The sequence below is a fragment of the Alexandromys fortis genome, unplaced genomic scaffold (assembly GCF_014885135.2).
Source record: "Alexandromys fortis isolate MF-2015 unplaced genomic scaffold, M_Fortis_MF-2015_v1.1 scaffold_130, whole genome shotgun sequence".
Taxonomy (NCBI): Eukaryota; Metazoa; Chordata; class Mammalia; order Rodentia; family Cricetidae; genus Alexandromys; species Alexandromys fortis.
The window spans coordinates 2,509,762-2,537,076 of record NW_026068016.1 but is presented as its reverse complement, the minus strand read 5'-3'; the positions used below and the strand labels follow the sequence as shown (position 1 = coordinate 2,537,076).

General features: G+C 45.4%; 2 protein-coding genes and 1 long non-coding RNA gene across 6 annotated transcripts in view; 1 reads left to right on the top strand and 2 right to left on the bottom strand.

Annotated features, from left to right (window-relative positions):
- Window positions 1–19,335, top strand: part of Dlgap5 (DLG associated protein 5) — a 40,394-nt gene extending 21,059 nt beyond the window's left edge. For 2 of the 4 annotated variants that reach the window (XM_050162424.1, XM_050162423.1), the window contains exons 11-19: window positions 2,961–3,046; window positions 3,915–4,075; window positions 6,236–6,328; window positions 10,024–10,240; window positions 12,247–12,430; window positions 13,389–13,449; window positions 14,627–14,852; window positions 15,953–15,999; window positions 19,101–19,335. In XM_050162424.1, coding sequence (XP_050018381.1) covers window positions 2,961–3,046; window positions 3,915–4,075; window positions 6,236–6,328; window positions 10,024–10,240; window positions 12,247–12,430; window positions 13,389–13,449; window positions 14,627–14,852; window positions 15,953–15,999; window positions 19,101–19,241 — 1,216 coding nt within the window. In that variant the 3' untranslated portion in view covers window positions 19,242–19,335. Of the gene's footprint in view, window positions 1–2,960; window positions 3,047–3,914; window positions 4,076–6,235; window positions 6,329–10,023; window positions 10,241–12,246; window positions 12,431–13,388; window positions 13,450–14,626; window positions 15,034–15,952; window positions 16,000–19,100 lie in introns of those variants that run through there. The other 2 variants (XR_007595446.1, XM_050162426.1) reach the window with 2 other exon arrangements.
- Window positions 14,827–19,086, bottom strand: LOC126513849 (uncharacterized). The gene is made up of 3 exons (XR_007595447.1): window positions 17,817–19,086; window positions 15,057–15,184; window positions 14,827–14,951 (listed from the first exon to the last, which is right to left on the bottom strand). It is a non-coding gene; the product is annotated as an uncharacterized lncRNA (long non-coding RNA).
- A 530-nt stretch (window positions 19,336–19,865) lies between the features above and the next one.
- The window catches only part of Lgals3 (galectin 3), an 11,913-nt gene continuing 4,463 nt past the window's right edge, over window positions 19,866–27,315 (bottom strand). The window contains exons 2-6 of the mRNA XM_050162427.1: window positions 25,764–25,785; window positions 24,877–25,188; window positions 23,626–23,714; window positions 20,896–21,061; window positions 19,866–20,156 (exon numbers count right to left, since the gene is read on the bottom strand). Coding sequence (XP_050018384.1) covers window positions 20,001–20,156; window positions 20,896–21,061; window positions 23,626–23,714; window positions 24,877–25,188; window positions 25,764–25,781 — 741 coding nt within the window. The 5' untranslated portion in view covers window positions 25,782–25,785 and the 3' untranslated portion in view covers window positions 19,866–20,000. The remainder of the gene's footprint in view (window positions 20,157–20,895; window positions 21,062–23,625; window positions 23,715–24,876; window positions 25,189–25,763; window positions 25,786–27,315) is intronic.

Here is a 27,315-nt window from a genome sequence, read left to right as displayed (position 1 = left end):
GTTTTGAGAGGTAAATAATGAAAGTGTAAAAGTCTTGTATGGTACATCATTTTGTTTTCATGTAGTGGTGAATGTTGATGACTTTGGTTTTAGCACCTGAAGAGCTCTCTCGTACTCGATTTTCTGCTCTGTCACACTTTACTTAGTGGACTCAGTTGGTGGCTCTAACAGGCTTCAGCTGCTCACTCTTGAAGCCCAGGCTGAAGAGAGGAAGCATCTTCTGCACGGGGCGGCAGAGTCAGTTGGTAATACACCTCGTAGCACCCGGGAAAATTTGATCTCCAAACTGAACACACTGGCCAGGAGGATCTGAAGCTCAAGGTCGTCCTTGGCTACAAAACCTATGCAAGAACTGCCTGGGATAGATGAGAGCTTGTCTTCTTGTTATTGTTATTAACCTTTGAGAATTCCATTCAATGTGATTTCATCAAATTCACCTTCAGCATCCTTTAACTCTTTCCTGGTCCACACTGCCTCCGAGCCACCATCAAGTCTTTTATTCTTTTCTTTTTTTTAATAACCAACAGACTGCTGCTGTTTGGTTGGTTGGCTTGTGATATGTATGGATGTCATGCTTACATGTATGCTGTGTGTGTGCCTGGTGCTTGGAGAGGCCAGAAGAGGCCTTTGGGTCCCTGGAACTGGAGTTAGAGACAGTTTTGAGCCAGTGAGTTTTTTATTTTTTTGTATATTTGTGACTGGTTTATTTTACTTAGTGTAGTATCCTTAAGATTGATCTGTAGTGTTAGAATTTCTTTCCTTTCTCAGTGTGTAGTCCTCACTGGCATGGCCTCACTTTGTAGACCAGACAGGCCTCCAACCCATGGGCAGTCCTCCCATCTGTGCCTAGCAAGTGCTGAGACTACAGACATAAGCCCTGTGCCCATTTTTCATTTCTCAAGGTTGAACAGGATAGGGATGCGGTGTCTGGAAAGGTAGCTCAGCCTTTAAGGGTATTTTGCTGATGTTTCGGGAGAGTTTGGTTTCCAGCATCCACATGGCAGCCCACAACCAGCTGTCATTCAGCTCCAGGGAATCCAGTACCCTCTTCTGCCTCCAAGGGCACTGTACACACGTGGTGCACTTGCATATACTCATACACTTTGTAAATAAATCTTTTTTTAAATATTTATTTATATTTTATGTAACAGTGCTCTGCATGTATGCCTGCATGCCAGTAGAGGGCGCCAGATCTCATTGCAGATGGTTGTGAGCCACCACCAAATTAAACTCAGGAACAACCAGTGCTGTTAACTGCTGAGCCATCTCTCCAGCTCAAAAATAAATCTTAAATGTACTCCGTACTCACATTTTGCTTCTCCATATACCTGTCATCTACATTTCTGTTGTTTGTTATGTTTTGTTTTTGTTTGTGATGGAATCATGCTATAGTCTCCTGACTACCCTACACTCACCATATGAGCCCAGAACTCGCTGTAGCAGCCTCCAGTCTAGAGTGATCCTCCTGTCTCTGACTCTGGTGCTGCCACACTCAGCTGTAGTGACATTTGGCTTGCTTCCATTTTAGTGATTAGGACCATTCTGGACGTGAGTGTGCAAGCATGCCTTGGGGCCCTGCTTTCAGTTCTTTGATATGCACGTAGCTGTGGGATCTCTCTGCACTCTGGGGTGCCTGTGTTAGCACTGACTGAACTCCTACTAGCCCTAGATCTCTCACATTTTGGATTATGGACTTCTTGTTTGGGGTCTCTTCTGTTCTTGTTGAGTGTTTAGAACATCCCTAACCTATAGTGATAATCAAAACTCTCCAGCCAGGCTCAGTTTTTCACACCTTTATTCCCAGCAGAGGGAGGTAGAAGGGAGGAGGATCTGAGTTCAAGGCCAGCCAGGGCTCTATAGATAGCCTCTTCTAGGCTAACTCTTGCACCTGGACTAGCCCATTTCTAGTAATGTGTGTAAGTACCCCAAGGTGCGCTTACCAGGAAGATTCTAACCTATGTCCATCTTGGGTCGTAGCTTCATCGCGTGTGCCTCAGAGAGCAGAGCTATCGGGAGAGCTGAGCATGGCGTCTCTGCTCCAGAGAGCAGAGCTGTCAAGTCTCTGGGCATCATCAAATGTTCTCTGGGGAGCAAGATTAACTCAAATAAATATTATCTAGGACTGGAGAGATGGCTCAGAGGATAAGAGCACTGACTGCTCTTCCAGAGGCCCTGAGTTCAATTCCCAGCAACCGTGGTGGCTCACAACCAACCACCTATAATGAGATCTGGGGCCCTCTTCTGGCACACAGGCAAAACACACAGGCAGAACACTACTGTATATATAATAAATAAATCTTTTTCAAAAAAGAGAGAGGGAGAAACTATCTAATAGACTTTGTAGGACCCTGTCACCTTGCGGAGAGGGTTTGTTCAATTCTGTCCTTGTTTTTGGTTGTAGCCTCACCTGGCTGGAACTCAGGTGTGGGCCATGCTGGCCTCACTTGCCCTGCTCCTCCTGCTTCTGCCTCCTGGCACTAGACTGCAGCTGTGCCATGCTGTGCCTCAGGGAAGGCCCTGACTTTAGTCATAGATTCTGCTGGCTTTATCTTCAGGTCATTTTTGACAGTCCTTAGTTCTGTGATGAGTATCTGAGTGCGTATTACTCACCAAGGGATGTTGAACTCAGCCTCTGAATGAGGAACTGAACAAATCAGAAACGGTAGCTTGAAAAGGGGAGAAGTGTGTCTTGGCATCATCCATCCCATGTAAATTTCACTATAGAAGAATGGGCACACATGAGTTATGTGATGATAGGAAATTTGTCTTTTCTGAGTTTTAGTGTATAGTTCGTTAGATCCTTGCACATAAAATCTTCAAAATGACTGTTTTGCCTTTTTTATGTACTATTTTGTACCTTTGTTTTAAACCCTCCTGTCTTGTGTATTAAAGTGTCCTAATGGTAAGACTAAACTGAGGTGGCCACACTTGTATGACTAAAGTGGATGTCACAATTCCAGAACAATTCTCCAGTCAGAAACTGACAGATTGACCTCGCACTGCTTGGAGTGGGACAGGAAGCTGGACCTGGACATTCCTGATGATGGTGAGATACAGACGTTCTCTTGTTATTAGCATTGTATCCTGCATCTTAGGCTCTCCTAGCACAGGCTGGCCTGGCGCTCACTCAGTCTGTAGTTGAAGGTGACCTTGAACCCTGGTCATCTTGTCCACTTCAAGGACCGCAATAAAAATGATTGTTATGTATTAGGTTTTCTTTTATGGTAGTAGTAAGAGTAGTTGTAGAAGATCTAACCCAGGATTTTTTTTTTTTTTTTTTTTTTTTTGTGCTCAGCACATGCTTGGCTAGCAAACTATATCCATAACCCTTATTTTTTTTTTAATGTTGTTGCATTCCTTTCAAAGTTAAAACTCTAGTCTCCAACTTTCAGTTTCAGTATTGCTTAAAATGCCAAGAGTTGCTCAACATATATCCTCTAATATCTCTGTGCTAAAGAAGTGTACAACTTTTGTGTATTTTGGTGTTTTAATGTGACTTTGTATATATTGGTGTTAATCTGGTATTCCTTGATTATATAAATATGTGTTCTGACTTATAATTATGTAAATCAGTACGAACAGATTAGTCCTATTTATTTGGAGAAATTATTTAAAAAGCTAGCAGTATGAGGTCCTGGATACTTATGTACCTTGACTTGTTTGAGGTTGAAATCTCATAAAATACAGGAGAAAGGGAATGGTTCCTTGAGAAGCCATGTGTGATTGAGGGTGAACACTGCTAATTGTTTCTGGTGCTTGAAGCAAGGAGCTTGTGTTCAGCATTTGTGGCAAAGCTTGGGGATGGTTCTTTTTTGGTTTTTCTACAATAGTTTAATTGTGTAAGATCTGGGGATTAGGGGCTAAGTCTCAGTTGGCTGGCTCACTGAAAAGGCCCTATTTACTTTCTTCTTTAGCTAAAGATCTTATTCGCACAACAGTTGGTCAAACAAGACTCCTTATTATGGAAAGGTTCAAGCAGTTTGAAGGACTGATAGATAACTGTGAATATAAACGAGGTGAAAAGGAGACTACCTGTTCAGACCTGGATGGATTTTGGGATATGGTTAATTTTCAGGTATGTGTCAAGTGTTTTCGACATTTGCTTCACAATGGATGTAATAAGTGAGCTATTGGAATGTACCGTGTAAGTTGCACTATCTCTTCCCCATGTTGTCAAATGGGAGGCGTGAGCCAGTGCAGTTACTGTTGTGTGCCAGGCCTTGTTTATAGAAATGATAAGAAGGCAGGAAGAGAACTGGCCGTGGTGGTCTGCGCCTTTAATCCCACACAGAGGCAGGGAGGGCTGAGTTCAAGGCCAGCCTGGTCAACACCAGGGCCACCAGGGCTCCACAGAGAAACAAAACAGGCAGGAAGAGAAGTGAATGGTTTAGTAGCAGCTTTTAGATACGGTAAGACTTATGGAGGCTGTTAGTGTGTTTCCCAGCCACCCAGCAGCTCAGACCTGAAATAATCACACAGAAACTATAATATTTAATACACTGTTTGGCCCATTAGCTCTAGCTTTTTATTGGCTAACACTTGCATCTTAATTTAACCCATTTTTAGTAATCTGTGTATTGTCACGTGGCTGTGGCTTACCAGGTAAAGTTCCCAGCGTCTGTCTCCAGGAGGGCTACATGGCTTCTCCTTCACTCCTTTTTTCTCCCAGCATTCTGTTTAGTTTTCCCTGCCTATCTACCCTATCAGGCCAAATCAGTTTCTTTATTGACCAGAGGTGTTCACAACATACAGAGGGGAATCCCACATCACATTGTCATGCAAAGCTGAGACTCTTAAATATGTATGGCGTTGTAATGGGAAGCTAAGCCTCTTAGATACAGTATGATGTAATGGGAAGCTGAGCCTCTTAGATACAGTATGACATTATAATGTAAAGCAGAGTATTGATGGAGGTCTAGGAGGGTATATCTGGAGGAAGGACATTTCCTACCTTGCTGAGTTTATATTTCAGAAGTCTATGAGGTGCTGAAGAGATGGACCAGCAGTTAGATCACTTGCTCTTCTTGCACAGGACTAGGATTCTTTTTTCATCACCTACATCAGGCAGCTTATAACTGCCTATAACTCTGGTTTCAAGGGATCTGACTCCCTTGTATGGCCAGCCATACTCAACATGGGTCAGGCAAACAGATATAATATACACATGAAATAAAATCAGTCCCTATTTTGTTTGCTTGGTTTTGGTTGTTGAGGCAGAGTTTCTCTTGTGTGATATCTCTGGCTGTCCTGGCACTCGCTCTTTATCAGGCTGGCCTCGAACTCACACAGATCCATCTAACTCTGCCTCCCAAGTGCTGGGATTAAAGGTGTGTGCCACTGCTGCCTGGCTAAATAAAATAAAATCAATCTTGAAGGAAGGAAAAAGAAGCAAGCAGATGAGCAGTGTGTGGTGGAATACACCTTTAATCTCATCACTCTAAATAATTCACATTCCGAATTATAAAATATATATAACTGTTCTTAAAAGGAATCTGGGAAAGTTGTTAATATATAACTTCCTTTCTGTAGGTTTTAGAGATTTCTAGACCAAAACTACCAATGAACAATTTTAACATAAAAATTCTTGATTTGAACACTCAATTTGCAGTGACTTAAGCTGAATAACCCCAGTGTTTAGGAGGTAGAGGCAGGAGGATAGGGAGTTCAAGTATATCCTGAACTGTGCAGCAAAGTGTGGGTCATCCTGGATTGACTTTAAGACCCTGTCGCTCAACCACGGTCTCTCTCTCTCTTTCTCTCTCTCTCTCTTTCTCTCTCACCACAGTGTCTCTGTCTCTGTCTCTGTCTCTCTCTCTCTCTCTCTCTCTCTCTCACACACACACACACACACACACAGTCTCTCTCTCATACAAACGCACACTCATACACAGTCTCTCTGTCTCTCTTTTTTTGATTTTTCAAGACAGGGTTTCTCTAGCTTCGGAGCCTGTCCTAGAACTAGCTCTTGTAGACCAGGCTGGCCTCAAACTCACAGAGATCCTCCTGCCTCTGCCTCCCGAGTGCTGGGATTAAAGGCCTGTGCCGCCACCACCACCACCACCACCACCACACACACACACAGACACACACACACACACACACAGAGGATTTTAAGTTTAATGACGATCCAGTTCTGGGCACCATTTTCAATTGATTTAGCATAGTAATTTTATAGTCATAATGTAGCAATTTTAACATAGCGTTAATGGGATGAACTTGGGCTTTTTATTAACAGGTCGAGGATGTAAACCAAAAGTTCAACAACCTGATCAAACTTGAGGAAGCTGGATGGAAAAACAATAATAATCCAAGCAAAAAAGTCCTCCGGGTAGGTTTGTGCATTTTCTACCCAAATTTCTAGCATAGATGCTTCTCTAATTTTGTTTTTGTTTTGTTTTGTTTTTGTTTTTTAGATTCTTTCTTTTTTTAATTTATTTATTATGTATATAGTGTTCTGAGCACCAGATCTCAGATCTCATTACAGATGGTTGTGAGCCACCATATGGTTGCTGGGAATTGAACTCAGGACCTCCAGAACAACAGTTTTCTTAACCTCTGAGCCATCTCTCCAGCCCCTTCTAATTTTCTTTTTAAAAATTCAATCATGTGGGAGCGGGGTGGCCTAGTTGTGCAACAGAGCACACGTGGAGGTGAAGGACAGCTTGGAAACATTGATTCTTTACTTCTACCATGTCAGCTTTGAAAATATTTAGCTTTGGGCTTTCTGTTTCACAAGCTATGTTTTCTATAATGCTTATTACATTCTGATTGCCTTTGGGGAAAAGCAAGGGTACAATCAACATGAAGTAAGATGTTTGCTTCTAAAGAGAAACAAGAGAGGTGTGGTTGCATTGGGTTACCTAGGTGACTTTTCTGTTCCTAGACAGTGGGTTGATGAGCACAGGGCATGGGTTTGCTCAGAAAGCTGCACCTGCGCTGGCACGTGTGGCGTGGCACACTTGTGATGGCAGCTCTCGGGAGGCTGAGGCAGAATGATTGCCTTGACTCCAAGGCCACCATGGGCTGTATGTAAGTAGCAAGTTTCAGGACAGCCAGGACTACATAGCAAGACTGTGTCTTACAAAACTGAACAGACCTCCTATGTTTATGTATTTCTTTTCATTGCAAAGCTGTAAATAATCCATGTTGTGTAAATTCCAAGTGGTTCCATTAAGCTTCATAACAGTCCATTTAGAGGGTGCTGTATCCTCAGTTTACGGCTGAGAAATTCAAGACTCTGAAAGAGTAAATCAAGGTAGTGTTGGGTCACCCCAGGCTTTGGTGTTCCCAATTCATGCTTTTATTGAGCAGAGCACACCTCCTCACTGTCTACATGCTTTTTGTGTGACAGACTGTAGACTGATAAGATTTTATGTATTTCTTCATTATGCTAATAAGGTTTTCTACTTTTCCTATAAAACATGCTTTGTTAATCTAATAAGAGTCCAGTTAGCGGGTTAAGAGCACGTGTTGCTCTTTCTTGCACACACATAGGGTAGCTCACAGTGGCCTATAATTCCAGCTCCAGGGGTCTCTGGGGACAGCTGCACCCATATGCACAGTCTCACACAGACACACACATGCACACATACTTTAAGGTCTTTTCTAAGTCCATTTCTTATGCTTCTTATGGACATTTGTCGTACTTGTCAGTTTTCCTCATGCTGTTGGAAGGACACTTAGTCTATAAACTTGGGTTGATACTTTATAGTTTGTTATCAAACAAAACTTCTGAATTCTGTCTTAGCAGCACAACATGTTAAAGAATTAAAAGAAACTTTAATATTTCCTTGCAATGAAGTCTCACTGCAAGGATTGAGGGAATGAGTAGATGGCTGGAAATTTGTAAATCTACATAATAAAGGAGAATATTTATTAAAGGTCCTAGTATAACGATAAATGTTTTTTGAGATGGGTTTCACTATATATCCCAGTCTGAACTCAAGCATGGAATTCTCCTGTCTCAGCTTCCAAGATGCTGGGATTATAGACATGCACTGCTGCTCCTGACAGCCTGTGGGTATTTCTTATTGAATGTTTAGATCTGAAAATACTAAATCACATAACAGGCCGGGCGATGGTGGCGCACGCCTTTAATCCCAGCACTCGGGAGGCAGAGGCAGGCGGATCTCTGTGAGTTCGAGACCAGCCTGGTCTACAGAGCTAGTTCCAGGACAGGCTCCAAAGCCACAGAGAAACCCTNCACAAAAAAAAAAAAAAAAAAAAAAAAAAAAAAAAAAAAAAAAAAAAAAAAGAGGTGCAATTCTGCCTCTGATCACCAGATGTCTCTCTCTGTCTACTTTGTTACTTTGTTTTCGGCTACAGTTTGGTTGGTTGGGGAGGCCTTTATATTCCTGGGACCATATCAGGGCAGTATATAGCCTAGGCAAGTGCCTTATGTCTGCGCTATACACCAAGCCCTGTTAGTCAAATAAAACTAATCTTTTACCTGTACTGTGATGACACACCTTTCACTCTTACTCATTTCCCTTCCAGTTTGTCTGTTCCTCCCTCTTTAAATGTGTTCAAGGTCTAACCTTGATTACACTGAAACCAAGCAGCTTACCTGGTGAATCATCTTATTGTGGGTCCCACCCCCTTCTCAGCTCTTGTCAGTCACAGAGTTTCCTGAAAAGCATGCATGCTGTTTGTTCGCAGATTTCTATCCGGCTGCCTGGTTTACCACTCTCTGCCTTCAGAGAAGTTATCGAGAGTTTTTAGCCCATTAGTGGCTAAAGTTATTAGATGCATGGCTTATACAATTTAACCTTCTTTGTTACTTTGTCTACATCCTTTTTCTTAAATTGTAAGTTTATTTACCGCTGTCCACTCTGTGTGTGTTTACGTATGTGGGTTCTCCATCAGAAGCAGGTGTGGTGTCCTGGAGCTAGAGTTACAGACGCTAATAGCAGCCCACTGTTGGTGCTGGGACCCAAACTCAGTGCTCTGAACGAGTAGTGAGCTCTCCTCCATGCTGTGCCATCTCTCCAGCCCCATTCCTGTGCCTCTTAACCTGCTCTTGGCCTCCCAAATCTGTTTTGGTCAAGCTCAAATTCTGCACATCATTGTCTTTAGTAAGCCATTCCCGGGAACTGTTTTCTTGTCTCAGAAGAATGGCATTTCCGTGCCACAGGGTGTCTGTCCTGTAGCTCTGGGTTTTACTGAAACCCACACTGGGTAATCCTCTTCCTTTAGGATTAGAGAGAGAGGGAGCTGGGTGTGGGCTTATGAAACCCCAAAACCCCCCACCCCCAGTGATACACCTCCTCCAACAAAGTCACCCCAACTAATATCTCCTAATTCTGCCCATATAGCTCCACTAACTGGGGACCCACCATTCAAACGTATAAGCTGATGGTGGTCATTTTCATTCAGACCACCACACCACACAAGGTGACACTGGTTGGTGTGGTGGTGCCAGTCTTTAATCTCAGCTGGTCCTGAGGGTGGAGCGGGTGTGCACTCAAGACCAGCTGGCACAACTTAGTGAGACCCTGGCTCAAGATAAGTTATAAGGACTAATGACTTATGTCAGTGGTAGCAAGATTTCCTGCTGTGTACAGGGCTCTGGGTTCTTTCCTCAGTACCAACAGAACAGACGAGGACGGTAATGTTCAAGGAGGGTGTCTTAGGTAGGGTTCTCTTGCTGTGAAGGGACGCCATGACCATGGCAACTCTTATAAGGGAAAAACATTTAGTTGGGGTGGCTTACATTTTCAGAGGTTTAGTCCATCATGGTGAGGCATGGCGGCGATTAGACAGGCATGGTGCTGGTGAAGGAGCTCAGAGACACCGGGTATGGCTTGAGCATTTAAGACCTCAAAGCCTACCCCGACAATGACACACTTCCTCTACAAAGACCATACACGCTCCAACAAAGCCACACCTCCTAATAGTGCCAGTCCCTGTGAGATTATGGGGTCAGTTGCATCCAACCACAGATGATAATGTCAGTCCTCACCAAAGGAAGAGGAAAGAGGTGGAAATGTCACCTTTAATTAATTTGTGCTGTTTCCCCTGCAGAAAAAGATTGCGCCTGGTGGAACAAACAGAACAAAGCAGGATGATGCAGGAAGACTGGCCGCTAGAAACCGCCTCGCTGCCATAAAGAACGCGATGAAAGCGAGGCTGAAGCAGGAAGAGCATGCGCCGGTGGCAGCGGAGACACCAAAGGAAGTCGACAAAATAGTGTTTGATGCTGGGTTTTTCAGAATTGAGAGTCCTGTTAAATCGTTTGCAGGTTTGTGTTTTTGCAGAGACTTAAGAGAAATATTTGGACCAAATGAGGGCTTGTGTAGAGGATGAAATGATTTTCCCGTGAACATATGAAGGTGCACCGATTCCTAGAAGACAGACTGTGCTAGCAAGCCACACGCAAACCACACTCTGCGAGGGGTGGGCAGATAGGCTTGTGCATGATCTATCTTTTAAGGTCAGGCTTGTGTTTCCAAGGATTCCATAGCTGCTACTGGCATGTGGTCCCAGTCTGTAAGGTTCCATGACAAGTGAGATTAGAACTAAGATGCAGGAGGAACTGGGCCTGCTCTTTACCCTCCTGAGCTGTGCAGCTGACTGCAGCCTCTGCACAGGAGGGACGGGAGGGAGGGAGCTGAGCAACTGTGGAAACCTGTGCATCATTGCATCTTTTGAGTCTCAGGATCAGACTGAGCTTTGCGCGCATACACTAGGCAAGCGCTTGTCCATTGAGCAATGGCCTCCCTTTTTAAAATTCTCTCTTTTGAGACGAGGTCTGGTTACGTTTCCCAGCTCTCCTTGACCTCATGCAGGTCTGGATCTTGCTCCAGTCCTCCTGCCATAGCCTCTGGGGAGGCTGGGGCGTCAGGGAGCAGCAGCCCCCACTTCATATCACTTCATTCAGATGTTTCTCTGCGTGCTGCTTGCCCGCTCCCTCCCGGCCTACTAGGACTGTATGATTCTGGCACCCGCCACCTAAGTGCCGTGCAGAGGAGATCTGAGTGTCTCCACAGTTTATTTCAGTATCCATTTGTATCCATGGACTAGCCCAGTTTTTGGCTGTATCTGGTAACTACAGCAGGACACAACCCGTGTCTCAACTTTTCCAGGAAATACTTTGCTGTGCAAGAAACATCAAAGGAATTTGCTATAATTATTCTTCAAACTGAGGTTTTGGTGTTTTGTTTGCTTGTTGTGGCTTTTAAAACAGGGTTTCTCTGTATAGCCTTGGCTGTCCTAAAACTCTTCTGCTGTAGATCAGGCTGGCCTCGAATTCACTGAGATCCATCTGCCTCTGCCTCCAAGTGCTGGGATTAAAGACCTGTGCTACTTTGTCTTCCAGGTTGAGATTCTTTTTTTTTGTTTGTTTGGTTGGTTGGTTTTGGTTCGAGACAAGGTTTCTCTGTAGCTTTGGAGCCTGTCCTGGAACTAGCTCTTGTGTAGACCAGGCTGGTCTCAAACTCACAGAGATCCGCCTGCCTCTGCCTCCTGAGTGCTGGGATTAAAGGCGTGCGCCACCACCGCCGGCCAGGTTGAGATTCTTGACCCAAGTGTTCATTTGTTCGACATAGGTAAGAAGTAGCTCACTTGCTGATTTCATTATACCTTCTAAAATATTTTTAGTGTGTGCGTGTGTGTTTAAATTTATTTCTTACGTATACATGCACCAGATATCATTATAGATGGTTGTAAGCCGCTATGTGATTGTTAGGAATTGAACACAGAACCTCTAGAAGATCAGCCAGTGCTCTTAACCTCTGAGCCATCTCTCCAGCCCCTTCTAAAATATTCTCAATATAGTCTCTTATTGTCAGAGACACACCTATTTTTATTTTTTTTAAGTTTTAGGGTTTTGTGTATATGGATGTTTTGCCTGCACGTTTGTCTGCACCATGTGTGTCCCTGATGCCTGGCTTCGTCCTGAAGCCAGACGAAGGCGCCAGATCTCCAGGATCTGGAGTTACAGCTGCTGTGAAGCCCCAGGAGGAGCTGGGAATCAAACCTGATCCCTCCAGAAGAGCAGCCAGTCTTCTTAACTGCTGAGTCATCCCTCCAGCCACAGAGTCAAAAGAACAATGCTGTAACATAGGCATGGGATATCAGAGGGAAGCGTTGTCTGATGTGACAATTCTCTTCTTCAAAGAAAACCCCTGGCACCTGACTAACAAATGTTGACAAGAGGAGGCCTAGTTAGCAGGATTTGCATTGCCTTTCTGAACAAAAAATGAAAGAAAGGATTTTTGCTATGGAGGTTATTTTGTCTCTTTCTAGCACTTTCTTCTGAGCGTCGTTCTCAGAGATTTGGAACAGTCATACCTGCCAGCAGAGTCATGCCTGAGAGCGGGGCTGCAGGGGACCTTCAGAGACAAAGGAGATCGCTGGAGAATCCTGACCCTCAGAGCAGCAAGTGTGAAGGGGTCAATAAGACATTGTTTTCAGACAACCTTGAAAGCAGGTATTTCTTTAATGTACATTACAAGTTTAATGATACTGATATTAACTTATCATTTCACATGGTCAGGCTGGTAAAATGTGACTGACATGTTTCCAATTAAATTTTGCATATGACCTGAAATATATAGGCAAGATTGCTCTTTTCTAACTGAGGAGACAGACTTAAGGTTTCCGGTTGGAAGCAAGTGTGGTGGAGGTGATCCTGGCCACCCAGGAGGCTGAGGTGAGGGGTGATTTCAGAGAGTCCGAGACCAGCCCAGTGACTCTGATGTCTTCAACAAAAGAATGCAGGTTCCAAGACGGTCAGGGCTACACAGAGAAATGCTCTCTTGAAAATTAAAAAAAAAAGGATCCATTTTTATTTGTGTGTGTATGTGTTGTGTGTATACGTGTGCATGCGTGCCCAGAGCCCAGAAGAGGCTTTTAGGTTTCCTAGACCCTGAGTTATAAGCAGCTGTAAGCTGACCAACACAGGAGCCAAACTCCCATCCTCTGTAAGAACAGCAAACTCCATTTCTCTAGAAGAAAATACTTTTAAAGCAAACTTTGAAAAGATTGAAATTAACATTATGTTTAGTCATGTTGAATGTGTAGATTCTTGCATGCATGCTGTGGCATGGTGTGTGGGCCAGAGGACAGCTTCTCGGGGATCAGTTTTCTCCTCCTAACATGTTCCAGGGGTTAACCTCAGGTCATCGGGCTTGGTGGCAGGGAGCCATCCGTCTTGTAGGTCCCCAAAGAGATTATGACAGGTAACTTTTCTTAGGTTTTTTGGTTTGTTTGTTTGTTTTTTAATCAGTGTACAAAAGAATGAGTTTTGTTACGCCATTCTCCTGAGCCCAGGCTCTACCTCTGACCTCATTGTGCAAGCTAGCACCCTCTGAAGGGTGGACTCAAAGCCCACGTCGACGACTGTGATGTGCTTGGCGATCGTTGTCTAACCACTGTGTTTGTTCCAGGTCCAGCAGAGCGGACGAGACTTGGTGTGCTGGAGAGCAAGAGTCAAGTGCCCTGGACCATGTAAGTCCTATTGCAAGGTGGCCGTAGGTAGCCAAGGGTGTTAGCTGTTTATACCAGGGCATTTGGCAGCCTAAGCGAATCATGCAAAGTAGCATCATTCTCATTTGAATGGCCTGTGGGTTGCTGGAAACAGCTCTCTCTTCGTCTGCTTCAGACCACATCAAGATGGCTCAGGAGCCAGTGCACTCGAGCAAGGATAGCAGTCTTTGGCCTCTTTTTAAACGTTTTTTTAAAAATTTCTTTATGAATGAGTGTCTTGCCTACATATGTATATCTACGCATTGTGTGCATGTAGTGCCTGTGGGTTCAGAAATGGGTGTCAGATCTCCTGGATGTGGAATTACTGAAGGTTGTGAGCATGTGGGTCCTGGGAGTCAACCCGGGGACCTCTGGGAGAGCGGCCAGCGCTATTAACCTTTGAGCCATCTCTGGCCCTGGCCTCTATTTTTCGAACCAAACTGGATGACATATCTTTTGTATCTGTGTGTTTTGTCTGCCTTCTTTTACTGAATAGACCTAGCAGGTTTGAGCTGGAACCCTCTTGCCCCAGAGTCCAGGGTAGCACTGTAGTCTGTTGCCCCCAGGCCCAGTTTGCTCTTGTAATTTACTTTCTCTTTCTTCACAAAAAGTTTGCCAGTCTTTGAGCAGATACAGGTGTTTGCTGAGAAGCTTGTCCTCGTTCCTCTTAGATCTTTGTGTTGTGGAACAAGACAGCAGGATTCATAGTGTTCTTTACTTTTTGTGGGTTTGTTGTTGTTGCTGTTGTGTGCAGACTGGGTTCTCTGCATAGCCCAGGCTGGCCTCGAACTCACAGAGATCCATCTGCCCCTACCTCCCAAAGTTCTTGGATTAAAGGAACACGCCACCACTTCCCGGCATTCTTTTTTTCCCCCAAATTTATTTGTTAATTTCATTTTGCGTTCCATCTGCAGTTCTCCCTCCGCCAACCTGACATTCTTTACACCTTTTCATTTTGGGGGTGTTGGTTTGAGACGGGGTTTCTCTGTCGCCCTGGCTGTCCTGGAACTCGCTCTGCCTCTGCCTCCTGAGTGCTGGCACTAAAAGCGTGCGCCACCACCACCTGGCTTCTGTTTTTCTTATATTTCATAGCAGTATGACTTTTTTTAATTTGTCCCATTTATGGGTAATTGGAATCTTTGCCCATTTTAACCTCCAGGTTGTAAATAAGATAAATGTAGAGATGGATTGTTTCCCCGCTGAGGTGATGAATTTGCCTCTTCCTGCCGGTCCAGTGGCCGGTGACGCCAAGCAGAGAGAAGTGCAGTCTGATGTGGAAGGCATGGAGCTACAGTCTACCTCCCAAGATGTGCTGATGAGTGACCCTGAGAAGAGCTCCCCCTCACCAAACGCTTCCCAGGAAGACTCCAGAGTGTCCCAGTCAGGTAAAGTCTCAGGCGCAGTGCAGCCTGGGTGGAACATAAGTTAGAGGAAGGCGCGATTGTCGTGGGATTCTGAGAACAGTTTCTCGTGACGAAGGCTCACTGTAAATGTCACAGAAGCTAGTTTCAGAATACTGGATGGGGGGGCCATCCTAGCCAAAGAGAAGCAGACAGGATTACGCCTAGTTCAGGGCCAGCCTGTCTTACCTATGGTGTTCCAGGCTAGCAAGCGCAATACAGTGAGACGCTGTCTCAAAACAGCAGCACCAAGAGCACCATGCTTCTAACCCGAGACTTGAGAGACAAGTGCTGGTCCGCACTGGAGATGGGGGCGCCTGGCGATAAACGTGTTTGGGAGCCCTCAGTGAGAAAAACTCCTTCGGTTCTCCTTCAGCCTGTATCCCCAAAACTGTCTTCAAAATATTCCGTTTTCCCTCTCTCATGCCTGTTTTCTATCTACTGTGTTGTGATTCTTCTGTAAAAGGGACTGGGCCTCACATTTGTGTCACAGTATATGGGCCTACTCTCCTCTGCTGTTCCCAGTCTGCCCGAGACCTAGTAAAGTACAGTGTTACACTGTGCAGACATCTCCTGTCTTACCTGGACCTCTCTTGTGTGAGATGTGACCTCCCTGTGTATCCCTGGCTGGCCAGGACCTCATGTAGATAGATCCTGAGTGCTGGGTTGGAGGTGTGTGCCTACACTGGCCTCCGTCTGTTCTCAGCAGCATCTTGTGGGTACCTTTATGCTACAAGTTTGGTGCTTTCTTATTAAGGACCTTTATACTTTTTTTGTTTTGTTTTGTTTTTCGAGACAGGGTTTCTCTATGTAGCCCTGGTTGTCTCTGTAGACCAGGCTGGCCTCGAACTCACAGAAACCCACCTGTTTCCGCCTTCTAAGTGTTGGGATTAGAGGTGTGTGCCACCACTGCCTGGCGACCCTTATAAAGTAAGGATTTGACCTAGCAATCTAATTGCGTTAAAACCACGTGACACAGGCAGGCATGGCTTTGTGTTCTCATCTGATGGTGGTTTTCCCTGTCCATCTGTAACTCCCTTAACCGAAAGAATAGTCTTTAAAAATTATTGTTCCTTGTTTTTCAGAACCATTACATAGACAGCTCAATTGTGAACCCCAACTTCTTGATCCAGTAAGTTTTTATCTTAATTTGGGAAGTTTCTGTATATTTTAGATTTATGCAATTGTAAAGTTTTCTTGGCTTTATCTTGTTTCCAGTTGCTGTGGGTGCGAGCGTGCCGCAGCATGCGTATGGAGGGCGGAGGGCAACTTTGGGAAGTGCGCTCTCTCCTTCTGTTGGGGGCTCCAGGGATGGAACTCCAGGTGTCACCCACCTCTCACCCACCCTGGTTTTGTTTGCTTTCAGAATAGGGTCTTGTTCTGAAGACCACGCTAGCCTCTGACTCTCTCTTTCTGGTACTGAGATGACAATTTCTTGTATAAAATGAAAGTTGCTCACTTTTCAACTTGGCTGCAAGGTTTAAATGTGTGTCATGTGATTCCCTATGTACATCATCTGCTGTTCTGAAGTGGGAGTGGGCACAGCTTAAGTGGTTGCTCTCTCTTGTAGCATCTGGGTTCAGGTCCCAGCACCCACATGGCAGCACAAGGCTGCCTGTAACTCCAGTCCCCGAGGGTCCACCTCCCTCTCCGGCCTTTGTGGGCAGAACACCCGTACACATAAAATACACAGCTGCTTACATTTTAATTGAGAGAAGGCTTCCGCATACATTCTAATAGTCTAAAACACTGACATGCATTCTGCTATTCAAATATGATAGGGCAAATTGCCTGAAAGCTTACCTAGTGTCTGGTTTAGATTCTGCCAGATGTTTCTAAGTGATTCAAGCTTTTATAATAAAGTGTGGAAGAAGAGCCAGGTGGTGGTGCCTCACACCTTTAATCCCAGTGCTCAGGAGGCAGAGGCAGGCGGATCTCTGTGTTTGAGGCTAGCCTGGTCTACAGATCGAGTTCCAGGATAGTGGGGACTACATGGACAAACCCTGTCTCAAAACCCATAAGATGCAGCTACTACTTCTAAAAAGCACGGGGGTGGTGGGCGGTGTCTGTCCCATCTCAGCCCTCCGTGGCCAAGTTCTCCTTCAGCCCTGAGACTACTGCAGTTGTACTCGCTGTGTTATTGTGAGTTCAGCTTTTATTCTTGGTAATCTCTTACTTGTAAATTACCAAATGTTAGTTAGCCCCGCTGAAGTCTTCCTCTAAAAGTTCTTTTCTCTCCTGTATTAATTTAACATAGAGCTATGTACTTTATGTGTTTAACATGGGTTTATAGGCATATATGTATATGTGTATGTGTGTATTTAGTCTCTCAATAAGAGTACAATATGGACTTATTATTTCTGAAATCCACCATCTTTTCAGAAATCTGATTTTGTAGTTATAAACTATCCACTTTCTGCCTGACGCTCACTGGTATTGATGGTATTGACATGGTCAGCATAGTTGTCTTTCTGTTGAGTGGACAGTGACCTTTCGCCTATCTCCAGACATTCTCAGTGATCTGGAATAGGACTTTGTCTCCTGTCTTTTATCTCGTGAGTCTACTATAACTGTGGGTAACATTGTTGGCTTACTGACACCAGCTGCTACCGTGAATCAGGAAATGACTTTGGTTTGCTAATCTTGAATATTAGACTAAGAAATTCACCGGGCTGGCAAGATGTGCCAAGCCTAACCACCCAGATTCAATCCTCAGAATTCACACTGGAAGGAGTAAACCATTTCCTGCATGTTGAAATAGGAGCGGCAGGGCTGCGTCCCCGGCACCCGGCCGCCCGCATGGCTAGCTTATACCCAGAAATAATTACACGGAAACTGTATTTTTTCAAACACTGCCTGGCCCGGCTAGGTCCAGTTTCTTATTGGCTAGCTCTTACATATTGTTCTAACCCATTTCTAATATTCTGTGTAGCCCATGAGCTGGCTTACCAGGGAGGATCTTAACCTGCGTCTGACTGGAGTGGGAGCATCATGGCGACTCACTCACTCAGCTTCTTTTTCCCAGCATTCTCCTCTGTCTACTCCGCCTACCTAATTTTCTGTCCTATGAGGGCCGAGGCAGTTTCTTTATTATTAACCAATGAAATCAACAGATAAGATACAAGACCCACCTCCATCACCTGCAAGTTGTTCCGTGACTTCCCTGCCCTTGTACACACACACTCACTAAATAAATGTAAAGGCCAAGCCAGGAATCCACTCCAGCAAATGTAGGGTTAAATAGCAGCTGATACGTGTGTCCTCTAGCCGGGGATTCCCAATGCACCTTTGTCTTGACCTCTGACCTCTTGCAAATCTGCTGTCTCTGTGGTCAGGCCCTGTGCTGCCTGTGTCTCTGGAGCACAGTTGTGTCTGTGTCATTCTTGGTCTCAGCAGCGTAAGGCTACTTCGTGTAGCAGGCCTGGCATTACCCTCTTCTTAGGCCTCAACTGTTTGGTTCTGGGTGTGTAAGTAGATCTGGAAGTTATTCTGCTTTGACATCTATAATATAATTAATTAGAGGTGCTCTGTAGCTCTGTGTCGTCTCATTGAATCTTAGTAGTTATACTTTTCCTATGATTTCTTTTTCCATTTCCATAAATATTAAACATTAGGTACTTAAATCTAGCAGTCTATTTAGGCCCAAATTAGTGCTTGCCAAATAGTATCATTTGAAACTCAAGTAGGGCTTGATTGGGGCAATTATAAAGATCCCAATAAGGCCACACTGTGGTGGAAGACCCATTAATGGCTACATGGTTTAGGGTTTGTGGAACCTGCAGGAGTATCTCTTTGTTTTGTTTTATCAAGACAGGGTTTCTCTGTAGCTTTGGAGCCTGTCCTGGAAACTAACTCTTGTAGACCTGGCTGGCCTCGAACTTAGAGACTCGCCTGCTTCTGCCTCCTAAGTGCTGGGTTTAAAGGCGTGCGCCACCACTGCCCAGTGGTATAGCACTCAGGAGGCAGAGACCAGTGGGTCTGAGTTCGAGACCAGCCTGGTCTACAGAGTGAGTTCCAGGACAGCCAGGGCTGCACAGAGAAACCCTGGGTCAAAAACAGAACAATTTGGTTTTTTAAAGATTGCTTTCCATTAGGTCTTAGGCTTTTATAGTCTCATTGTTGCTTTGGGAAACCTGCTTATTCCTTAGCACTGACTTAACTGGCAGTGTGGAAAGTTTATTTGGGGCAACTCTTGATGGTGAATTCAATGACTTCTCTGTTTTTGTTCTTCAGCCAGCCCTAAGCAACGCCAGTCCCTGCACACAAGTGGAGTCCAGACAGCAAGGTCGTGCCAGACACATCTCCTTTGGGGGTGACCTCATCGTCTTCTCGCCTGTGAGACTGCGCAGTCAAGAGCACCAGGAGGGTTTTTAACTTAGAAATAATTCCAGACATTTTTTTTTCGTATCATTACTTCTCTGACACATTGTTAAATTGTTGGAAATTTTAAAAATATGCTTTAGTATTCGCTTCTCTTTGCCGTATTTATATTGCATTACATAATCTTTTAATGCCCTGTATTCATCAAGACATTTTGGTAATGCTGTACAAACTGTAGGTTTGTAAAATACTAACGTGAAGCAAATCTCTATATCTGTGTCCTCATCTTATCCTGCTCATTTGAGCAGATAACTTGGCTTTCTTTCCTTCATTCCGTTAGCGGAAGTTTTCTGGATTGAGAAGTCCATTTATTCCAGATCAGTCCCTGCTCCCTCTGGAAACTGTCTCCTTAGCAGAGCCAGCACCTTGGGAAGAGAAATGCAAGTCCGAGGCCTGAATGGGCAGCTCAGCTATTCTCTCTGGAGAAAAGGGGGGCAGGGGGCTGGAGAGATGGCTTAGAGTGAAAGGCATGGACTACTCTTGCAGAGGACCTGTGTCTGGTTCCCAGCATTTTAGACAGGCAGGACACAACCACCTGTAACTCCAGCTCCAGGGACCCTGCCGCCCCTCGCCTAAGATTTAACACCTAGTATCAGAAAATAAACAAAAAACCAGGTATCCGTCAGCACGGGAATATTTATTAAATGGATGCCTTACAAGAAGGATAAGGAGGAATAAGTGTAAAGTTTTCCACTCAGAATGAGCACGCAGCCTTTGCGTGACACTTCGGTTATAGGAGCCGCCCCCTCTGGATTAGATCATGGTGGGTACAGCACTGGTAAGGGTTATGTCACCAGAAATCTCCATCTGGTTGATCTCCCGGAGATTTCTCATCCGATGATTGTACTGCAGCAAGTGAGCATCGTTGACTGCAACCTTGAAGTGGTCAGGTTCCACCAGGACTTGTATCTGGAAACCAAACACGCAAACCATCAGGTAAAGTGTGTGCTAATGCGTGTGCTAATGTGTGCAATTTAGGCTTTCCACCATGTGTGTGTTTTTCAGGACATACTGTTTGTGATGTGTAATTTCCATTTATCAATTTCTGTATAAACAGGGAAGGAAGAAATGTGTATATCGATTTTTTAAAATTTATATATATATAAATTATATATATATAAATATAAATATATATATCGATTTTAAACCAGTGTAAGCTGAGTTTAAGAAGTCCGATATTTCATTTTATTACTGGAATGATAACAATCCAGAGACAGTAGTCCCAAAGCGAATCTAGATGGTCAGAGTTAAACCACAATAAAAAGGTCAGCAGGATAGACAGTGGGAACCAGAGGAACACAATTTGCCTACACACAAGTTTAGTTTTAATGGAGCCTAAAATACCTGAAAGTTAAAAACAGCAACATAGGAAGGAGTTCCTTAATGGCAAATATTAATTTATAGGACTGGTTAGTGTGGAGCCGGTGTGGGAAAGGTCGGGAAATACACACCCATATCCATCTTAAACGCTTTAGTGTAGAAGAGTGTAGCTTTGGAGCTGTCCAGTGAGAACATGCCTCTCCTGGCCACATCCCTAGCCAGCTAAGCTTAGCCGCTAGGGTGGGAGGAAGGCTGACCCAGGCCAGACATGGCTTTCCAGTGTTCCCCTTCATAAGAGAGCGCTGTCTGCACGGCAGCAGGAACTTACTTTGAACGGTTTGCCGCTCTCAAATGGGAAAGCTGACTGTCTCTCTTCCTTTCCCCAGTTGTTAGCCTGCTTGGTGTTGCACACAATGACTCTCCTGTTGTTTTCATTGAAGCGGGGGTTAAAGTGGAAGGCAATGTCGTTCCCTCTCTTGAAATTTAGAGTAATCCTGTTTTAAACCAGAAATCAAAGATATTAACATATTACCAAGTCAAGAGCATCTAAGTTTCCAAAAGCAGACATTTTTTATATAGGAAGCAAATAAGCCAGAGCAGGAGTTCCAGCTCAGAAGAGTAGCCCCACCCTCCCACTATAGTGATCAGCTCAAACATCTAGCAGGGAAGCATGTGTTGTCTGTTCACTGAGACCAGGTCTCACTGTAGCCCAGGCTGGCTTCCAGCTTGTGATTCTCTCCTACCTTGACCTCCAGGTGTGCCACCAGTTGTCTGGTTTTGAATTTGTTTGTTTTTGGAGGGGTGTTGACTGACGCTGGTGCCACCGTTCCTGACAGACACTTTTGTGCACATGTGCAAACCCTTCCTAGATATTGCATAGCCTTAGACCGCCCAACCTAAGACCATTTATACCTTGCTATAGATAAAAATGGCCTGGTAGATTGACTAGCTGTTAAAAAGCAAGTCAGCAGCCTGAGAACTGCCCAGTGCCTGCCTTTCCCATTAGCCAGAGGTTCAGAACAGCAGGGGTGCATACATGGAGCTAACGTTTCCTCCCTTTGCTCTGCTTGTAGAGTCAGGATGTTCCACGCTATGAGATGGGTGTTGTGGAACTGCCTTTATGCTGTGTGAGGATGTGCCACTGTTACGTGTTTAATAGAAAGCTGAACAGCCAGTCGCTGGGCAAGCGGTACAGAGAGGACTTCTGGATAGAGAGAGCGCAGGGGAGAAGGAAACTGGAGTCTCCAGCCTGATGAGAGGAAGCAGGATGAGCAGTGCAGAGTAAAGGTAACAGAGCCACATGGCAGCACACAGATGAACTGAAGTGGGTTAAGTTGTAAGAGCAGGGGCACAAGCCTAAGCTATAAGCTGAGCTGTTTTAATTAGTAAGAAGTCTCTGTGTCTCCTTTCTTGTGAGCTGGCAGCCCAAAGAAAATTCTGACTACAGATGGCATTGGCCAAAGTGCCACTTGAACTTTCTGACCCATTTCTTTCTTCTGGGTGTTACGCATTCACAAGTCTTGTTAAGGGACTGACCCTATTCCTGGGTTTCTAAAGCTGTGTTCCATCTAGTAATACTAGTAGCTAATAGGCTTGTGGTCTAGACCTAACAGTGATTGTCTGGGTATTTTAAATAACTCAGGAAGCCAGGCAAAGTGACAGCAGTGCTCGGTGTTAGTGTCCTTGTGTGAACAGAGATTGTCATCTGTCACGTACACGCTTTTCCATGAAGTTGCTGGACTGTTTGTGGGACAGGACCCAGAGTCAGTTTTGGCCTCTGAGTGCCCAGTCTACCTCCCTGGCACCACTGGCACTGGATTATCTAGTGCGAGGACCTTCATGTAGCAGTGTTTCTGTGTGGTTCTGCATCATGTTGAACAGACTCTGTAGAGCTATATTTTGAAAATAATGTATCATTTATACATATACGAGACAAGCTTCAGGATGTGATGGGGTACTGAGCTCAGAGCTCTGCCTGGCTGTGTGGAAAGAAGGGTGACTGAGGATAGTGCTTCTCCTGCAGAACCAGAGGAGCAAATGTCAGCCTAGCAAAGCCCTGTTTGTCCCCATTCCTTTATCAGGCACAAACTGATACAGAGGACTTTATAGTTACATTTTGGTTTTTTGAGACAAAGTCAAGCTCTATATTAGCTCATGCTGTCCTTGAATTTAGGATCTTCTGCTTCCATCGCCTACAGACTGGGATTGTGGGTGTGCACCACCATATCCAGTCCCCCACCTAGAAAGCTCTTGAATACAAGGCCTGGCGGTGGTCGTGCACACCTTTAATCCCAACACTCAGGAGGCAGAGGCTGGCAGGTCTCTGTGAATTCAAGGCCAGCCTGGTCTATAGAGCTAGTTCAAGACAACTAGGGCTGTTACACAGAGGAAACCCGCCCCCCCCCCCCCCTCTCCATATATACCTGTGCATCTGGCTGGAATATCTCCCTTTTATCCATAAGACTTAGAGACAGAGTCACCAGTGGTCACAGCAGAGTTGATGGCCCCCATGACCTCAGGGACAGTTGAAATGGATTGCTCTGGACACTCAGCTGCTTCATAGTAAACGTAAGTATGACTAGAAGTGATTGCTGGGTCCAGTCTTCCTTGGGTGGCTATAAATTAGTGTGGGTCTCCTAAATTACCTCATCCCAAGCTGGTTTGCCTCAGTCAAACCTGTACCCGAGGCAAAGGTGGTTTTGTTTTGATGAAATCTTTAATGGATAGAATCTTCTCCAACCCTTAAATAATGCCTCCTTAGAAGAGTGGGCTTCCCTGCTTGCCAGTCACTGTCTGTAAGACCTGAGCCTCAGTTTTGCCTGGCAAAAGGGAAAGCAATGGTCCTTACCCTGCTTTTACCCATGGAGATGGAAAGATGTGCCACACGGTTGAGGATCCTACCATTCACTCTGAAAACCCTGCCATGGAAGAATCACCTGGGAATGCGTACTGATTATGGGATAATCCTTGAGATAGCCCTGCCAGGATTCTAATGTGTAGTTAGTAAGAGTGTCTTTATTCCCCACCAATCACCAGACTTGTTGGCTTGTTGGCGTACTTGTTTGCGTGGGGCTTCACTGTACCCGTGATGGTGATCAGCATGCGAGGCATGACTCCGCCAGGGAAGGGCAGCTCGTAGGGCACTGTCTGGGGACAGACAAGACCGAGTGTCAGTAAAGCACTGGGTTTTCTTGGGGAAAGGGAAGGTTACAACGCAGGTGACTAACACAGATTCCCTAGTTGAGGCCCCCCGTCTAGATTCTGAGACCCCCTCCCCCAGGGCCTAAAATGACAAAGTTCCCTCTGTGTGTGCAAATGTTAACACACAAGGAGAAGAGGTTTCTGGCCATCACTGGAGCTGCTTCAGACCGTAACACATCCTTTTTCTGACAGTTTAAGGTAGACTTGGCCAACAGTCTTTCTTCCCTCTCCAGTCCCTTGTCACATGACATACAGCGCTGTGATTCTGCTTTCTGAGAAAAGGTTTGTGTCACCTGGGGCTTCTGTGCTTACAGGTCACTGGCAGAATGCTTTGCATATGAAAGTTGAGTATTTGTTGAATGAGCCCTTTAGTTCACAAGTGTTGAGCTATGTGTTTAAGGTACCCCAATTCCCCCAGAGCTCTGTCCTTGCCTCTGGTCCTTCTAGATTCAACTGTCCCCAGACTTTCACCTCTGGCTCTGGTATGCACTAGTCTGGTATGTGCTTCCGGGAGTTGCTCCCAGCGGATCTGTGAACTGGAAGTTCCTGCTTGAGGTTATTGCTGGAGGCGTCTCCCCTGCCCCTTGTCCATCAGTTCCGCCTCCTGCATTCCTGGTTTGAGCCAGAACTTTGCTGCTCTGAAGAGCACTCAGTATTTACTGAAGTTGTGGGTAGGAGCCACCCCACTCGCTAGTGTTTATTAATAATAAGCTTAACCTCATGATATAAAAATAATACAATAAATAGTGTAGTAAAATGTAATTATTTTTTGAGACAGGGTCTCTCTATTCTGCCCAGGATGGCTTCAAATTCACAGGGATCCACCTCCCTGTGCCTGTGGGTACTGGAATTAAAGGCGTGTACCACTATGTCCAGCTCTTTACCATAAGCTTAACTGAATTTATATTAAAGCACATTTATCAATGCCTTGTCTCTCTAGACTAACAGGTCACAGAATAAACTCAATATGAACATTCCTTTCTCCACTTGACCAATACACCCCTGTGGTTGGCCCTTAAGGATCTAAGCAACAGGCTTAAAGATACCCCCACCCCCTAATGTCCTCCCCCCTGTACATCAAGCCCTTGAAACAGCTCTTCCTCCTTACCAGGGCTCCAGTGGGGGCGCCATAGGGGGCAGCAGCAGGATAGGCCCCAGGAGCACTAGGATAGGCCCCAGATCCGCCAGGTTGCCCTGGAAAGGCTCCAGGGGCAGTTGAGCCAGGGTAAGCTCCAGGGGCAGTTGGGCCAGGGTAGGCACCAGGAGGAGCCTGCCCCGGGTAAGCCCCTGGAGGAGCCTGTCCTGGGTAGGCCCCAGGATAGGAAGCGCCTGGGTAACCCCCAGCCCCAGGCTGGTTCCCCCATGCACCAGGCCATCCTTGAGGGTTTGGGTTTCCAGGGCCAGCTAAGGCATCGTTAAGCTGTAAAGAAAGGTTAAACAATTAGAGGATGGGACTCATTCACGAAATAGAATTCACAGGACTTGGGCATCTGTGATCTGAGAAGCTGAGAAACCAGAGAAGGGTCACCCTCTGCCCTTGCCTCCTCTACTGTTCTCAGTTCCAAGGACTGGGACTTTGGGATTGAACCCACGCTGTTAGGTTGTTTTCCTCTGGGCTCTCATCATCGCAGATGAGGGGGGCTAAGCTCTCCTAACTTACACCAGCTGCTGGCTGTTTAAAAGCACAGGCTTTCTAATCAACGTGAGAAACAGCGGCAGCCCTTGGCCCAACCGGTCCTGTGGCTTCCATCAGGGACCTCGCTGCTGCAGAGGCCAAGTCTCTCTCCCTGGGAGCTGCTGCTGGGAAAGCAAGGCTCCAGCTAGCAGTCCCCAGGCAGACCAGTGAGCCAAAGCAAGGTTCCAGCTAACAGTCCCCAGGCAAATGAGTGAGCCAAAGGGAACTTCATAGGGTCAAAGGGAAAGCTGGGTGGTAGAAATGAAACCTTTAACCCATGTGAGTGTGTGGAGCTAAGAAAGTGGACATGAAATACTTACCGAAAAACTGTCTGCCATTTTCCTAAAAGAAAAAAGACAGAGGGGATTATTATTATTTGAGCCTAAAAGACTTTGCAGACATTTGTGAGATTCAGCGTCCCAAACAGTCCACGGGCAGTGTTAGCCAGTCTGCGATCATTTTCCCAAGCCAGTGGTGCAGAACCGAAAAACATCTTGTGGATGGGTAGGGATATTTTCCAGCTAAACTCCAAACCTACTTAAGTCATGGAGTTAGACCTAGGTGCCAGGAGCTCATGTTCTGAAGTCTGAGAGGAAAGCCTGGAGGGGCAAAGAGCAGGGTGAGCATTTTCTGCCTCTGCTCTAGGTGAAATACGGTACAAGGTGTGGCTTCTCTTGGCTGCCTTCCTCCCTGGGTTTCTCCACCCTTGAAAGGATTCATATTCAGCATAGGCCACCCCTCTTCTCTTCCCAGCCCTTATAATGTTCTTATACACTGTGAAGATTTGTCACTTGTATTGGTTTAATAAACTGTTGATCCATCAGTAGCCAGGCATGAAGTATAGGCAGGCCAACCAAACTAGGAGAATTCTGGGAAGAAGAGAGGCAGAGGGTCAGTCACCAGCCAGACGCAGAGAAAGCAAGATGAGAATGCCTTACTGAGAAAAGGTACCAAGCCACATGCTTAAACATAGACAAGGATTATGGGTGAGTTTAAGTCATAAGAGCTAGTTAGTAATAAGCCTGAGCAGTAGACCAAACAGTTTATAATTAATGTAAGCCTCTGTGTGCTTATTTGGTACTCAATGACTGCGAGACTGGGCAGGACAGAAACTTCTGTCTACACTTGTGGACACCGGGGGAAAGCTATGTGTTGGCTCCTATTGAGATCTCCAAGACAGCTTAACATGGCTGCTGCCTGGTTATTCTCCGTTGGCACACACTTATGCCTGCTCTGAGCCACCACTTTGCATGCACCCCAGGGCTCACACACATGCGCACAAGGGTGTGCAATGCTTACCAGACTCTGCTGGGACATGCAAACCTGAAAGCTTACGTGTGAGTTGGGAAGGAAAATGGTGCTGGTTCAAAGCCTTGATGGACAGGTGACATCTGGGAGTGTTGGTTTTGGGGGTATTTGCTTTATATTTTAGAAAGGTCTCTCTATGTAGTCTATCCTTGAGCTTAGGATCCTTCTGCCTCAGTCTCTCAAGTGCCGGCCGTGGTGTGAGCCACTGTGCCTAGCTATATTTTGATATTCTAAATAAAATGTTCAGCAGTAAAGCAGTTGAACAAAGGTAAGTCAGGTGCCTGGAGATGGAAACAGAAGCATGTGGGGAGCTTCAAACTGTCAAACAGGTTTGTCCTGCACAAAGCTGCCAGGGCTGGTTTGCAGACATACCCTACTTCCTCCTGCTTCTGCCTGGTGCCTATAGAAACCCCACCTACCCCTGATGCAACTGCTCTCAGAGTGAATGAAGCACAGGGCAGCTTTGCTTTAGAGATATTTCAATACTTCTTTCCTTCCTTCCTTCTTTCTTTCCCTCCTCCTCCTCCTCCTCCTCCTCCTCCTCCTCCTCCTCCTCCTCCTCCT